The following is a 14,132-nucleotide window of genomic DNA, read 5'->3' on the forward strand; positions in this document are numbered from 1 at the left end:
AGACTCAAGACTTCAAACAAGGTTTCCCTGGTTCCAAAGCCAGCTCTCTGTCCACCCTTCTAAACTGCCTCTCCCAATATGAAGGTTATGCAGACATATATATATGCATTTTAAAAACAATTCTAGCCCCATCCTTGCTCCTTTCTGCTTGAAAGAAGCTGGTCTGACAAACGATTAACTATTCATTGTCACATATGTTTTTAAAACCATATGCAGACTTGGTCTATTGTTTATCTAGTGACTGTTGCCAGTTACAAAAGCTCTGCTCCCATCTCTAAGCCAATTTTACTTCCCAACATCTCTGGCTTTACCCCCATCTTGGCCTGTACATCACTTATTCTTTCTATTCCCCAATAATCAACAAAAATCTGCTATGCTCCCTGAAATTCAGTTTAATTTGTCCTTCCATTCTTTTAAGTATCTTGCTTGTGGGTAGTTCAACTTCCTACTCGGCTTACTACTGCAGCAGCCCATGTTCCAAAATCACATTACTGATAAAGGTGATTCCTGATACAAGACTATTTCCTCATATTCCCCTCACGGGAGGGGGATGGACTAGATGATCAATATCTCCCAAATTCTGATTCAATGAAGTCTTTTCCACATTGCATGCACATTGTCACCATTCTTGGACCTATAATCACAAACAATATTTGATAAGCCAATGTTCAGGTGTTCCAGTTTGCCTAACAGATAATAACTTGGTGATATACAGATTTAAACTATGCCTTTCTTCATAAAGGAAGATGATTCCTGATTCAATATCAGCTGGACATAAATTCTTCATTTTCTCCCTGATATCTTGATGCTAATTTTCCATTATCTCACACCTGGTTCAATTGTATTATATTAAATATAACAAAGACAGCTAAGGTTTCAAGTTCAATCTTAACACCTGTTTAATCCAATACACCTGTGAGCTGAAAGGTTAAAAAGTATTAATAATAGCAGAATAGTTATAAAACAGAAGTCTTGCCTTTGGATGGTAAACAACATGGCTAAGAGGTACATGATAAAACTATCACGAAAGTGAATTTTGTGAATGGTGGCATAAACAAAATTGGAAGCTACATAGCAACTAGGCAGAAAACTATCACTGCTCTTTATTTTGATGTGGCACATGATACCTCATTTATAATACTGACCTTCTGAAGGTAGATAATAAGTCTTAATCTGCTTTTCTCTGATTAGGCTAGCATGGGAAGGACGAGTTTCCTATACCAATGAAATCTCATCTGGTATTTAAAAAAAAAAAATAAAAGAGTCTGGTGGTGGCAAAATAGTAATTATCTCATATTTATCTGGAGCATTAAAGTTTCTATAACAACTTTCAATTATCCTGTAGGAAAAAGCATCATGACTATTATTATTACCATTTTACAAAATGAAGAAACTAGGGTTATCAGAGTTGTCTAGTAACCCAGTTCAATCATCACCAGAGGCTGAGGCAGAGGACCCTTTGAAATTACTTCTAAATCTTGGGACAAATTAGTTCATTTCTTTGAGCTTCAATTTTTTTATTTACAAAATGAGAGGGGAGCACTAGATAACTTTGAAGGTCATTTTCACCTCAGGACCCTAAGTCTCTTGACTAAACCCAAGTCTCTTAGCTACAAATCCTGAGTTCTATGGATGACATGCCCCCTTTCAAGACTTAATATCTCATATTATTTGACCTTATTCTCATAATGTTGAGACAATTTTAAGCTCCTTTAAATGTAGCCTTAATGACCAAGAGACAGCTAGTGCTACTTGGAATATGTCTCAGTGCTATGCTGGTTGAATGTTAGCTCCAAGAACTGAGACTAAAGGTCCATTTCTTCCTTTCTTATCAGTATTCCTAAGCTTCCAGAGCAACCTGTCATAGGTAGATTGCCAGAAGAGCGAAATACACTGACCACTTCTTTTACCTCGTCTTCATTACTTCAAACAACAGCCAAAGAAGACAGGAGTCATTATTAATATCTTCAGTAAAAAATAATTCCAAGACACTTCCTATTTTGGCAAAGAAGCCACCTGTCCTCAATGACAAGAGGCTCCTGGAAGATTCTTTGAGGAAACTTTAAAACCTGTTTTTCTCAAAATGTTTGCAGTTTATACAGAGATAAGGCAAGCCATTCTCCTATACAAATGGCTTTCAGGAGTGTCCCTCTTTGCCCTGTGGTTAGTCAAACTCTGATTCCAGAATGTTAATTTTAAGGTTACAAAAATAGCAGCCTCAATAAAGAATAGGATAAGAAAACTTCTAGTTTTTCTTTTCTAGAATTTAAAAAAAAAAAAACAAAAAACAGCCTAGTTCATGTCCAGTACCACATCCAACCACAATTGTAATGACAATTTCTGCACTAACCTACTTCCCCTTCTCCCTCCTTACTGGCAACCATTGAGGTTTTTTTTTTTTTTTTTTAATACCAAAAATAGTGTGGGCCCACTTAACAGAACCATTTTTGTTTTTAAAAAATAAATTACTTCTTTGTACTTACATCAAGACACTAGGTTCTAGAGAATATGCATTATCTCCTGTGTAACATTCCCTGCAATTGAAAGATTATTTTTAAATAATATAAAAGAAAGTTATCTTCTCAAAACAGATGCTCAGCTCCAAAGACTGTGTGTGGTTTTTTTTTTTTTTTCCCTTAAATATACTTCCATTTAAATTCTAAGCTTTGGTGTGTTTGGAACAAAAAGATCTACCCAATTTGACTACTACCGAGATCACTCATAGAAAGCAGAATTATTTATTAGAATCTCAAGAAGCAGACCCCATCCTGTCTGCGAGCCAAATTTCACAGCAGGGTCGGGCCAGAGCCTTGAAAATGCTTACAGCTTTTATACATGTCAGACAAAGAACCTCCCAAATCCCACCCTCTATATGTTGTGATTGGTCACATAAGTCTACTGTTCCCCTGGTTGGTCAGTGGAATGGTGATATACAGCTTCTTTGGCCACACTGGACAATGGAATGTAGTCCAGGCCTTATCTAAAATCACGTGACTCCGGAGAAGCAGAAACTGAGGCCTATAGGCTTGATCTACTTTAGCTAACAGTCTCTGATTAATATGTGCTGTAAGTTCTTCACCTTTTCCCACACAGGTGGGAGACTAGGTCTGTTGGGTTCTACTTTAATTTATATCACTGACTAAATATTAATTAGTTATACTATCTCTATCTTAAACTCTCTACCTTGAAAACTGGGAATTACCCTCCCATTCTTACTTAACTGAAGTTCTAGGAAAAGCTGATTACATTACTTGCAGGAGAAGTACTGGCTTATTTTGTTAATTTTCTATATAACCTTAAAAAGGAGATAGGATAAGAATGCACTGTATATACTTTGATTTTCATTAAATTTTTGCTGTTTTTATATGACTACCATGCCAGTAAGCATTCATATATTATCCAACTTATTTCTCCATGCAACATAGTTGCCTGTGACAATTTACCATTCAATTTATATAAGAGGAAAGAATCAAAACTTTCAAACTGTTTTTTTAAACTATTTAATAAGCACTATTTGATGTACTATTAATGTCATAGAAATGAAAGTTGACTAAACTATCTTGAATTGTTGTGGAGGAAAGGGAACAGCCAAATATATTAGATTCTACCACAATCTATTGGTCAGTGGTCTTTTCTACCTCTTTTTGTTTCTCTCTATAGAATTTTTAACTTTCAATTATGGTTAATCATATGGACATTTTTTTTTTTTTGGTAGGTCCTGCCCATTCAGCAGGACATTTTTTCCTTTAAAGGAGATTCTCACCCTCCCCCCCCCAACAGAACAGGCCACTTAGTAGTAGATCAATGTAATAGATTTCTGCTGTAATTATTTTATTGTATAGACCCACCCTCTAATCTTATAAAACTAACAATTTGGTTCTCCAGGTCACCCATTTATCAAGCTGGGAACAAATATCACAGATGCCTTTTGTTTTGAGGCCTTGGTGTTTATGAAAACACTTTCATATCTCTGACTGTAAAATTTTAAACTTCTAATAATATATTTACTGGTGTCATTAAATATTTAATCACTCTGGGTTCTGGGTTCTCAAAATAATAGCATCTAGCCCAAATAACACAAGTTCTTTTCCCTACAGAGAGGAAAAAGGAAGGAAAAAAATCCACCACCACCACCCCCAATTCCCCAGATTCAAATTGGACATGAAAGATTATCTTTTTAACATTATGGAGAACTCTGGCACTACACTTTTCAAAAGACTTTCAGGAACACAAACTCTTCTGAGTAGTATAGTTGAACAACACAAGTTTCTATCATAAGTGTCTTAAAGACAATTAGAATCTTCAAAAATCCACAGGCCTCTTACCTGCTATGGCACACTCTCATGCACCTCTTTCTTAGGCCTTTCAAAAGGAAAGAAGGTTTAAGAAAAAGAAAAGGAAAATTAGTTTACAACTTTGCATGCCTGAACCACAGCATGGATATTAGTGGAATGTAGTGAGTCAAAAGGTCATGGTTCTTTAACCCCTCCCCTAAATAAGCAACCAAAACAACCTATTCACCTATTTTGTATGACATTTGGTACAGCAAAAACATACATTGCTTACCGTGTAAATGCCAATTCTACAAACAGCAAATGAGATCTGGATACACTCAGACATTCTCTAAAAGATTAAAATAAGAATGAGATTGCCAGTAAGTGTACATATTATGGAATTTACTTTTTTCCCCTTCCCCTTCCCCTTACCTCCCACTTTGGAGAAACTGCAATGCTAGAAATAAGAGTTCTATCAAGTGATTACAGATGAACAGATTACTGATTATAAATACAGATATCATTTGGCTTCTTGTCTAGTCTCAGAAAATACCAAAATTCAGGGAATAATATATGATACCAATTTTCAAAAGTCGTTTTACAAGGCTAATTATCTTTTGATAATGAATTCCTTTAAATATAATTTTCCCAGAATGTTACTGTAACAGCTCCAATTTAGGAAAAAAAAATAAAACATAGACAAGACTGGTATTTTTTTGCAGGATTTAGTCTAAACATTTAAGCCTTCTCTACAACAGAATTTAAGTACTATTCCATAAATACATTTTACAATATAGGCCTTTAAGTGCATTATTATACTTTTACTAATAAAAAATTTTTTGAGATATAAAAACTTTGTACATGTAGGGTAAACTTCTTGAAAAGGCCAATTACCATTATTCTCTGGGAACTAAAGAAAACCGAGGCAAGTAGCTGAGGGACAGAAGAGATAGTTTTGATAATACACCTGAGCTCGCTCCCATTTCCATATCAACAAGCACTTACTACACGTCAGGTATTGTTGAGTGAGTACATCATTTTTCATAAAAATCACTATGCTGCTTGCTATCTTCTTTAACACAAAATGTTCACATGAAATTAGTACCTACTAGTACATCGGTAATTATTTCATTATACTATCAACTAAATGCTTCTCTAATCGAATTTTAATGCCACAATCCCAAGAAGCACAAAGTGGATCAATTATGGTTTTATCTATTATGCCAAGTATAGCAATAACACAGAATCCCCACCTGGGATTTCCCACCAAAAAATGAAAATCTTTCAAAGGTTTCCTTTTTGTAGCACAAGCAATCAGATCAAAGGATTATGCAAGAGAATCAGATCTTATCCTTCAAAACAATGTCAGTGACTATAGATAGATAGATAGATAGATAGATAGATAGATATAGATATAGCCTCCCCTCCACACATACACATGAAAATTCAATGAAAACTAGAGTAGAAGATATTTGTTGATCTAAATAATTTAAACCAAAACTTGAGGTTGCCAAAAATTTCCAACAATTTGTTGTTTTTATTTAATAATTTAACTAAGGTAAAGGTTTATTTTTTCAAAAACTTCCATTTTTGCAACATTATTAATGAATTTCTTTTAGCATAACTGGCTTTTCTTAATTAAAATGAACAAAACTCAAATAATATTTTAAAGGACAAGAAGGTCAAATCAATACTTTATTGTAAGATAACTGTATTTTAGAAATTCATATATATCCACTATGTCATAAGAAAAAGGGCTGTGGCACAATTAGGGAACATTCAGGGTTATAGTACTGCCTGCTAAAGGAGCTACCCTCTTTAAATAGGGGTCAGGGAGGAAAAAGAAAAGATACTCTTCATTAGAAATCTTCTTTCTTACTTCCTTCCCCTCCTGGCTCCAAAAATGGAAAACATTAAAATTTGGGCACTATCAAAATAGTTAACCTTCATAATACAATTGCTATAATTTCTGGAAATTACCCTAATTGTTATATAAGTTCATTCTTATCACTATTTCTTCTTCTGATCACAGGCATTTTCCCTCAGGCCCATCTGCTAAATTAACTTTCCTATCAATATATTTCCTGCATTAGACTCAATGATCAATGCCAAAAGGTTTTTCTACCCAATAAGAAACTGAGAAAAATGGCATTGTGATTCTCGCATTTGAGAAAGACATAATTAATTTCCTGATAAGTATAGGCATGGCTGTCTTGGTCTAATCTGCACATTTTCCAAATCTACACTATGACAAGTAAATCTGAGAAAGAAGCAAGAAGCTGAGGTGCTTCTTCCAGACTGCTGTCTTCTATTAGCCTCGCCTTAGCTAAGATCTATTCCTCCTCAAAGACTGAGGCGGGGAGAAAGAGGAAAGAAGGAAGGATTAGCAAAAACTAGTTACTGATCTAAATTGCTTTCCTGGCTAAAATAATTTGTACCGGGATGGAGAATGGGAAAGGGTGGAGGGGGAAAGGAAGGGGGGGCAGTGTAGAATACACTGCATTTGAATTGTTTGATTTACTTACAGTTTACAGCTGTTTTCTCTAGGGAAGTTTGAAGGTAAGCATGAAAGCAAAAAAAGAAAAAGAAAAACCTTAAGAAACAACAAAGTTGAAAACAAGTATTATTAGCAGAAAGTCTGTAACAACTTAATCCAAAAATGTATCAAATCTTAGTCAACCAGAAGTGATAAAAACATTTCTTTGCAAAAATAAACAACATACAGTTTCAAATATAACCCTCTCTTTGCAATCCTTCATCCTCCCAATACACAAAAGAGAAAACTGTCGATTCATTTTCTTCCCTTGCTTAACTTTTATGGGGAGGAAAGTAGAAAGCTAATATATAAAATGCTGCAACAATTTTTTTTTTGCCCATCAATTGGGAAATGGCTAAAAAATATGTTGTATGTATAATAAAAAGTTCCAATATTTTGTAAAAAATGATAAAAGGAATTAATTCAGAAAAACCTGGGAGAATTTATGTGAGCCAATGCAAATTGAAGTTCAATAGAACCAGGAGTATTTACAATGATTACAACACTATAAAGAAAACCAACTATGAAAGACTACAGAACTATGATCAATGCAAAGACCATTGAAGATTACAAAGTCTGATAATAAATCATCCTTTTCCCAACTCATGGCAGAGGAGGATGGACAAAATATGCAGAGTAAAACATACATTTTCAGATATAAGCAATACATGAATTTCTTTTGCTTGATTAAGCTTACTTGCTACAAGGGATGACTTTTTCCCCCTACAGGTGGAGGAAGATTTTAAAAACATCAATTAAAAAACCACAGAAAATACAGAGAAATTCAGAAGAGGTCATAGGAAAGCAGGACAGTGATGGAACTAATATATTAAATTTTATTTTTTTAAAAAAACAACCTGTAAAAATGTAAAATTTAGAATTTTTCAGGTTTTTAAAAATGCTTTTTGAAAATCTAAGAGAAAGCAAAGTGTGAATAAGGAAACACAGGAGAGAATAAAAGCGAGAAATCCCTCAGAAGAAGGTTTCATCCCCTTTCAAACAAAGCCAGCCTAGTTGGAGATCTGAGAGGTGGAACCATCCCATTTCCCCACAAGGCTAATTTTTTTTTTGTTTGTCTTTACCCCATAGCAAAGGGATATTGAAAGTAAAAGGTACAGGACTGGGGGAAAGATCTATGTCCTTATCAGCTACCTGATTGCTAGGATTCTCTTTCCTCTTTGAATATGACAAAATAAAGAAAATATGTTGCGATCACACTTAAGTTACTAAGACAGCCTTGAAATAAACTGATTGTAGTGCTATCTGTATTACAGCTAGTCTTGTTCTAGATGTCACTGCAAACATTAACAGTGAATTATTTAACAACTTACTTAGTGAACTAAAAAGCTTTTTCTTTTTTCCTTTGCGGAAAACATTATAAAAGTTGGGGAGGGGGGGAGGTTAAGTTAATATTTAAAGTGCATCTTTTCCACAGCTCATCAACTATTTTTTAACTTCGTAAAAATAGGAAAAAGCATGATAATCAGATGATGGAAACATTCTGTATCTAAAGCAAAACTGACAAGATTAAGTCTCTCTAAAAATAGAATTTGCTTTTTGCCTTATTTCCATCATTCCAAATGTTTATTTTTAAAACATAGAACATTTACTAATGAGTCAATTTTACAAAACAGTATATAGAATACTGAAAACTCGTGCATTAAACCCAAAATAATTACTGAAAACCATATTTATCATATACATAATCATTTGGGGGAGGTACAGAACAAAGGTTCCAGGTAGCTATCTATCCAAAAGTAAACTTAATTTTCTTAAAATATATTTATTATCATAGCTGATTATTATTAACAATAATACCAACAGAGAACTATGTTGGTTGGATGGCTGACTTCAGAATAAAAATCCTGGATTCAAGTACTACTCTGATACATTCTAGCTATATATAAATCTGGGCAAGACTTTCATCAATGAAATCACGTATAAAAGTTTTGCATTTATACAGTGGTTAAAGGATGCAAAACATTTTCCTTAGGATAATCTTCTATGGTAGGTTGTAGAAATACTACTATCCCCATCTTACAAAGCAAAAAGTTAACAAAGTTAATTTCTTTGCTTTGCTTTGCTTTGCCCAAGGTCATGCAAATTAAGGGGTTTTCTGAGTTTGAATTCAAAACCACAGGAACAACACTTTCAACACTGACCTTCTACTTCAACAAGAGTGTTGTATAAAACCTTTTTTTAAAATACCAAAAAAGATGAAAGCAGTACAAAAGATGAATTAGGGAAAAATCTCCCTTTAAAAAACAAATCAGATGTATAGTATTTGGTAGGTGATAAAAATACAAACACACATAACTAATGTTTCAATATATAGAGATATAGATACACGTATATATACATATATACGGGTATATGACTTACAATATAATACAAACATATATTTTTCTTAAAAATACACTGATTTACTTTAATTTTTCTGCCCCCATCACCTGAAGAGTTTTAACTTTTGTGCATTCTAGCTTATCATGTGGTAGTTTCTTTTATACATAAAATCTCACACTCTTGCTCTAAAGCTCAAGGAAAAATAAAATGTTTTCCCCCCCCAATTTGGTACCTGTTAAGTTTATGTATCCTTGTCATGGCAGAGGGACTCAATGAAATTATGAGATTAGCCATACAGAGAATTCTGAGTAAGAATTCCCCTGGAGAAAGAAATGGCAAACCATTCCAGTATCTTTGTGCCTCCCGCCCCCTCCCCAAAAAAACCCACCATGGACAGTAGTAAAATGATAAAAAGAGATGATGTTGGTAGATGAGCCCCTCAGATGAAAAGGTGTTCAATACACCACTAGAGAAGAGCAGAGAATAACTACAAGCACCTCCAGGACTAATGAAGCAGATGTGGAGGCTCAACTGTTGATGTGTCTGGTGACAAAAAGAATATTGCATAAAAACCCAGAATGTAAGATCTATGCATCAAGGTAGCTTAGATGTGATCAAACAGGAGATGGAAAGATTAAACAACCACATCTTCGGTGTCACTGAATTTAAATGGATGGAAATGAGTGAATTTAATTTCGATGACCACTACATATATCACTGTGGGCAAGAATCCCTTAGAATAAAAGAAGCCCTCAGTCAATAATAGGGAGAGAAAAACAGAGTATGGTATAATCTCAAAAGTGACAGCAAACCATTGTAATACAAATCTCTGCTCCAACCACTGATAACAAGAGGCTTAAGTTGATCAGATTCTATGAAAACCTCTTCCCTTCCAAAAAAAAGTCACATTCTTCATAGGTGATTGGAATGCTAAAGCAGGAAATCAAAAGATTATTGGATTAACAGGAAAGTTTGGCCTTCAAGTACAAAATGGCCAAATCATTTTACTTGTCTCCTGAGGGGCCAAGAAGCAATAGTTAGAATCAAATATAGATCAACTGATTGGTTTAGGACTTGAAAAGGAATACAAGACTGTGTATTATCACTTTATTTAATTTACATGCAGAGAACATCATGCAAAATGGTAGGGAGGACAAATCAAAAGTTGGAATTAAGGTTGCTCTGAGAATAATTTCAACAATAACATTGATGGAAGAAAGGGAAGAATACTGATTGGTTTAGGACTTGAAAAGGAATACAAGACTGTGTATTATCACTTTATTTAATTTATATGCAGAGAACATCATGCAAAATGGTAGGGAGGACAAATCAAAAGTTGGAATTAAGGTTGCTCTGAGAATAATTTCAACAATAACACTGATGGAAGAAAGGGAAGAATTAAGAAGTCTTTTGAGGATGAAAGAGAATAAAAGTTGACTTGAAGCTTAATATTAAAAAAAAAATTATGGCAACTGTTTCCATCATTTTCTGGCAAATAGAAAAGAAAATGGAAGCAGTGTCAGATTTTAGATTCTTGGACTCAAAGATGACTGCAGAGGGCAACTGAAGCCATAAAATTAAAAGATGCTTTTCCTTTGGAAAATCTAGTACATCTATAAAAGATGTACTTTACATCTATACAAGTAAATCTATACAAGATAGCAAAAAGCAAAAATGCCATCTTGTTGACAAAAAAGTCCATATAATCTAAGCTATGGTTTTTCAAATAGCAATATATGACTGTGAAAGTTGGACAATAAAGAAAGCTGAGAGCTTCAGAATCAACACTTTGAAACTGAGACACTAGAAGACTTTTGAGAGTCTCTTGAACAGCAAGAACATCAAATCAGTTAGTCCTTAAATTAAGTACTCACTGTAAAGTCACATACCAAAGCTGAAGCTTACTTTGGCTACATGAGAAGATAAGACTCCCTGGAAAAGACCCTGATACTGGGAAAGACTTGGGGCAAAAAAATAAAGGGGGGGGGGAGGGGTGAGAGGGGGTGAGAATGGCAAAAGATTAGCTGGATAAATAACATAATGGAAACAACAACCATGAACTTAGACTTCTATAGATAGTAGAGAATAGAAGCATGTCCACGGGGTCTTGAAGTCAGACATGACTGAATTGGTTGAATAAAAACAAAGGTTATGCATATATGTTTGTGTACATAAACATATGTATATTCAATATGTAAATAGAGATCTCCCTTTTCTATGATTATATATTACATATGAACAAGTTTTTCATCAAATTATCTAATCTTCACTTCCTGTGCCACCTTCAGGCTTCAAACAATCACTGTTTCCTAATTCTTTTCTTTACCTTTCTATTAACAAAATAGTAAACCCTGTAGTGTTATCTGTTCACTGTGGACTTTAACTAAAACTAAACTTACACTTGCATTTATTCTTTATTCGCTTCTTGGGGAATAAAAGTCTTCATATATAGTTAAATAAAATTTCAGTCATCAGTATGTCAAGTAAGAAAAAATCAGAGGAGTAGTAGCACCCTGAAATCACACTAAGTTTTCCTTAACAAAAGACAAATTAGCTGTTTTCAAGATGATGTGATGGGTAGGGAAGAGTTAAAAGAGTATTATGTTTTTCCCCCTCCTCAACCCCCATCTTCAGAAAATGCCAGAATACAACTGATTTTTCTCCAGGTTTCTCCAAAGATTCTTTTTGCATTCCTCTCCTTCACAAAAACAGCACAAATCCTCTTCCCAAATGTTAACCCAACCTCTGCCCTTGTCATGCTTCACCTTGTCCTCCAGGATTATCAAATACATATTTCTTGTGTATTTGTTCACTTGTAATCATTTTAATTGACATCATTTAATATCTTATTATACTGCTATTATCCCAAATAACCACATTAAGGTAAGTTACTCAATTCATCCTCTAATGCATACTTTATCTAATGTCCTGAAATGTGTCTCCTATATTTCTTTCATATCTGTTAAGAAATTTTAACAAAGCATCAGCTTCTTCTTGCACATCATCTAAGTCAAAAACATTCCATTTTCTTACCTCTTAACTCTAAATTCTATAAGCTGATGAAGTTTGTTTGTTTTTTTTTTTTTTTGCCCTTAATGTCACTATTCTCTTGAAGGCCCACCTTTTTTCACTCCCTTGACTAACAAAGCAAGACATCAATTGTTTTGTCCTTCTTTCTTGCCATTTCCAGATCATGTTCTTCTGCCAAAACTCAACAAACTCTCCAGATACACTTATTAACAGACTATTAAAACTATGTCTGGAATATCTTCCTATCCCATTCAATCCTTATCCTTGATATTATCATCATCAATTAAAATAAATGACCTCTACATCACAACCCTAATTTTCTGAATGACTTGGGCATCTGGCTCAAAATGTTCCCATTCACCTCCTTTCTTGCTGTACTCTTATCTTTCTTGCTATATCTCATCTATTGCTTCAACATTCATATTAGTGTTCCTTCTATGAACATTAGAGTTCATGCTTCCATGATCTCTTCCATTCCATGATTTTAACCTCCACTACACCTCCCAGCCACTCATAGATGTGACATCATCATTAACCTAAAATGCTCCAGTTCTTAAAACTCTTCAGTTCTCTCTACTTCTCTCACCCTTTCGCTCCTCTTACTGAACCTGCTCTTCACCTTTATTCTGATCCCTTTCTTTCTCAGGATTCTCCCTCCTGGCTGCAACAACATCAATACCCAGCCAAGAATATTGAATTTTCAAAGTGCTTTCACTAGTACTTTAGAATCTCTTGACTCTTCTGCCTTTACTGCCCTGCTCTAGCTCTCAGAATGCCCATCTGGTGGGGGGTTAGGGAGGAGAAGGGAGGAAGAAGGGAAGAAGTCACCAAAACTATTTCTACTACCATTCCACACTACCAAACTTCAACTGGGCTTTTACCAATTCTTTGCTGACTTTCACAGAGTAGCTGCTCAATTTTTTCCCACTTTCCTCAAGCCTCTATCCACACCTCCTATTTTATTGAGATAGGAATCATCTCTCTGAGTTTTCTCAGTATCCATATTCCTTACCTCTAAATTTATCTGTCTTCACTGATTCTTTACTCTGTCTAGGAAGGAAATATTTTCCCTCCTTCTCAAGACCAGTTAGTCCTTCCAACTGTGCTTTCAATCTCATCCCTTCCAATTGCCTTTGAGACTTTTCTCAATCAATTATATGAAAACTGATTTATAAACAAGAAAACTTTAACTCAATGATGATATCAAGGGAACGAAAATAATTTATCTACAAGAGAAATACATATATATAGACATACACATATGCAGCAAGATAAAAGAAACTGATGAAAAATTATTTCATCCATTTGATAAATGTCTTTATTTTCTTTGAAATCAATAAGAATTCATTCTGAATGGGGTACTACATACCTGCTATTCATGTAAACAATCATCTGGAAATAGGTTTCTAATCTAAGGTATTCTAACTTATCATAAAGAACAACTATACAAGGTTCTCCCCTAAAAGGCATTTTAGCCTTACTATATCTATGAAATGGTATAACAGGCTCCTACCAGTACTCTATCTACTAAAGTTTAATAGAAGATACCATTCATGCAGGAATGGGAAAATCTGCTAAATTCTAAGCCTTTTATTATGTAAAAAGAGTACTAGAATACACAAATTTCTTTTTTAAGTATGAAGTAGGAACTCCTTTCTATAACTTAAAACAGAAAATGTAAATTCAAATAATTTATAAATTTACAAAGCACATGTTATAATAAATGTTGTAGAAATATGCATTTTGAAGAAATGATTTTATAAATCAAATCCAACTCTTTACAGATTAAAAAAATGATAACTTTAAAACATTCATTACTTTTTCCAAGGCCAAACATCTACTCTTAAGAGTCTGATTCCATTACTTTATTCACCAAATCATAACTGGAATCATGATTCCATTCACAAAGTATTCTTTCTACATAGTATTGTTATTGACTTCTTAAATTT

General features: G+C 34.1%; 1 protein-coding gene across 10 annotated transcripts in view; it reads right to left on the reverse strand.

Moving 5' to 3' along the window:
- ARL15 (ADP ribosylation factor like GTPase 15) overlaps window positions 1-14,132 on the reverse strand; it is a 580,734-nt gene that overhangs the window by 456,303 nt on the left and 110,299 nt on the right. For 3 of the 10 annotated variants that reach the window (XM_051990671.1, XM_051990682.1, XM_051990679.1), the window contains exon 2: window positions 4,567-4,623. The exons of 3 other annotated variants lie outside the window; for them this stretch is intronic. In XM_051990671.1, coding sequence (XP_051846631.1) covers window positions 4,567-4,623 — 57 coding nt within the window. Of the gene's footprint in view, window positions 1-2,483; window positions 2,535-4,325; window positions 4,363-4,566; window positions 4,624-6,799; window positions 6,821-14,132 lie in introns of those variants that run through there. 4 more of the 10 variants (XM_051990675.1, XM_051990691.1, XM_051990708.1 and 1 more) reach the window with 3 other exon arrangements.

This window comes from Antechinus flavipes, chromosome 1 (assembly GCF_016432865.1).
Source record: "Antechinus flavipes isolate AdamAnt ecotype Samford, QLD, Australia chromosome 1, AdamAnt_v2, whole genome shotgun sequence".
Classification (NCBI taxonomy): Eukaryota; Metazoa; Chordata; class Mammalia; order Dasyuromorphia; family Dasyuridae; genus Antechinus; species Antechinus flavipes.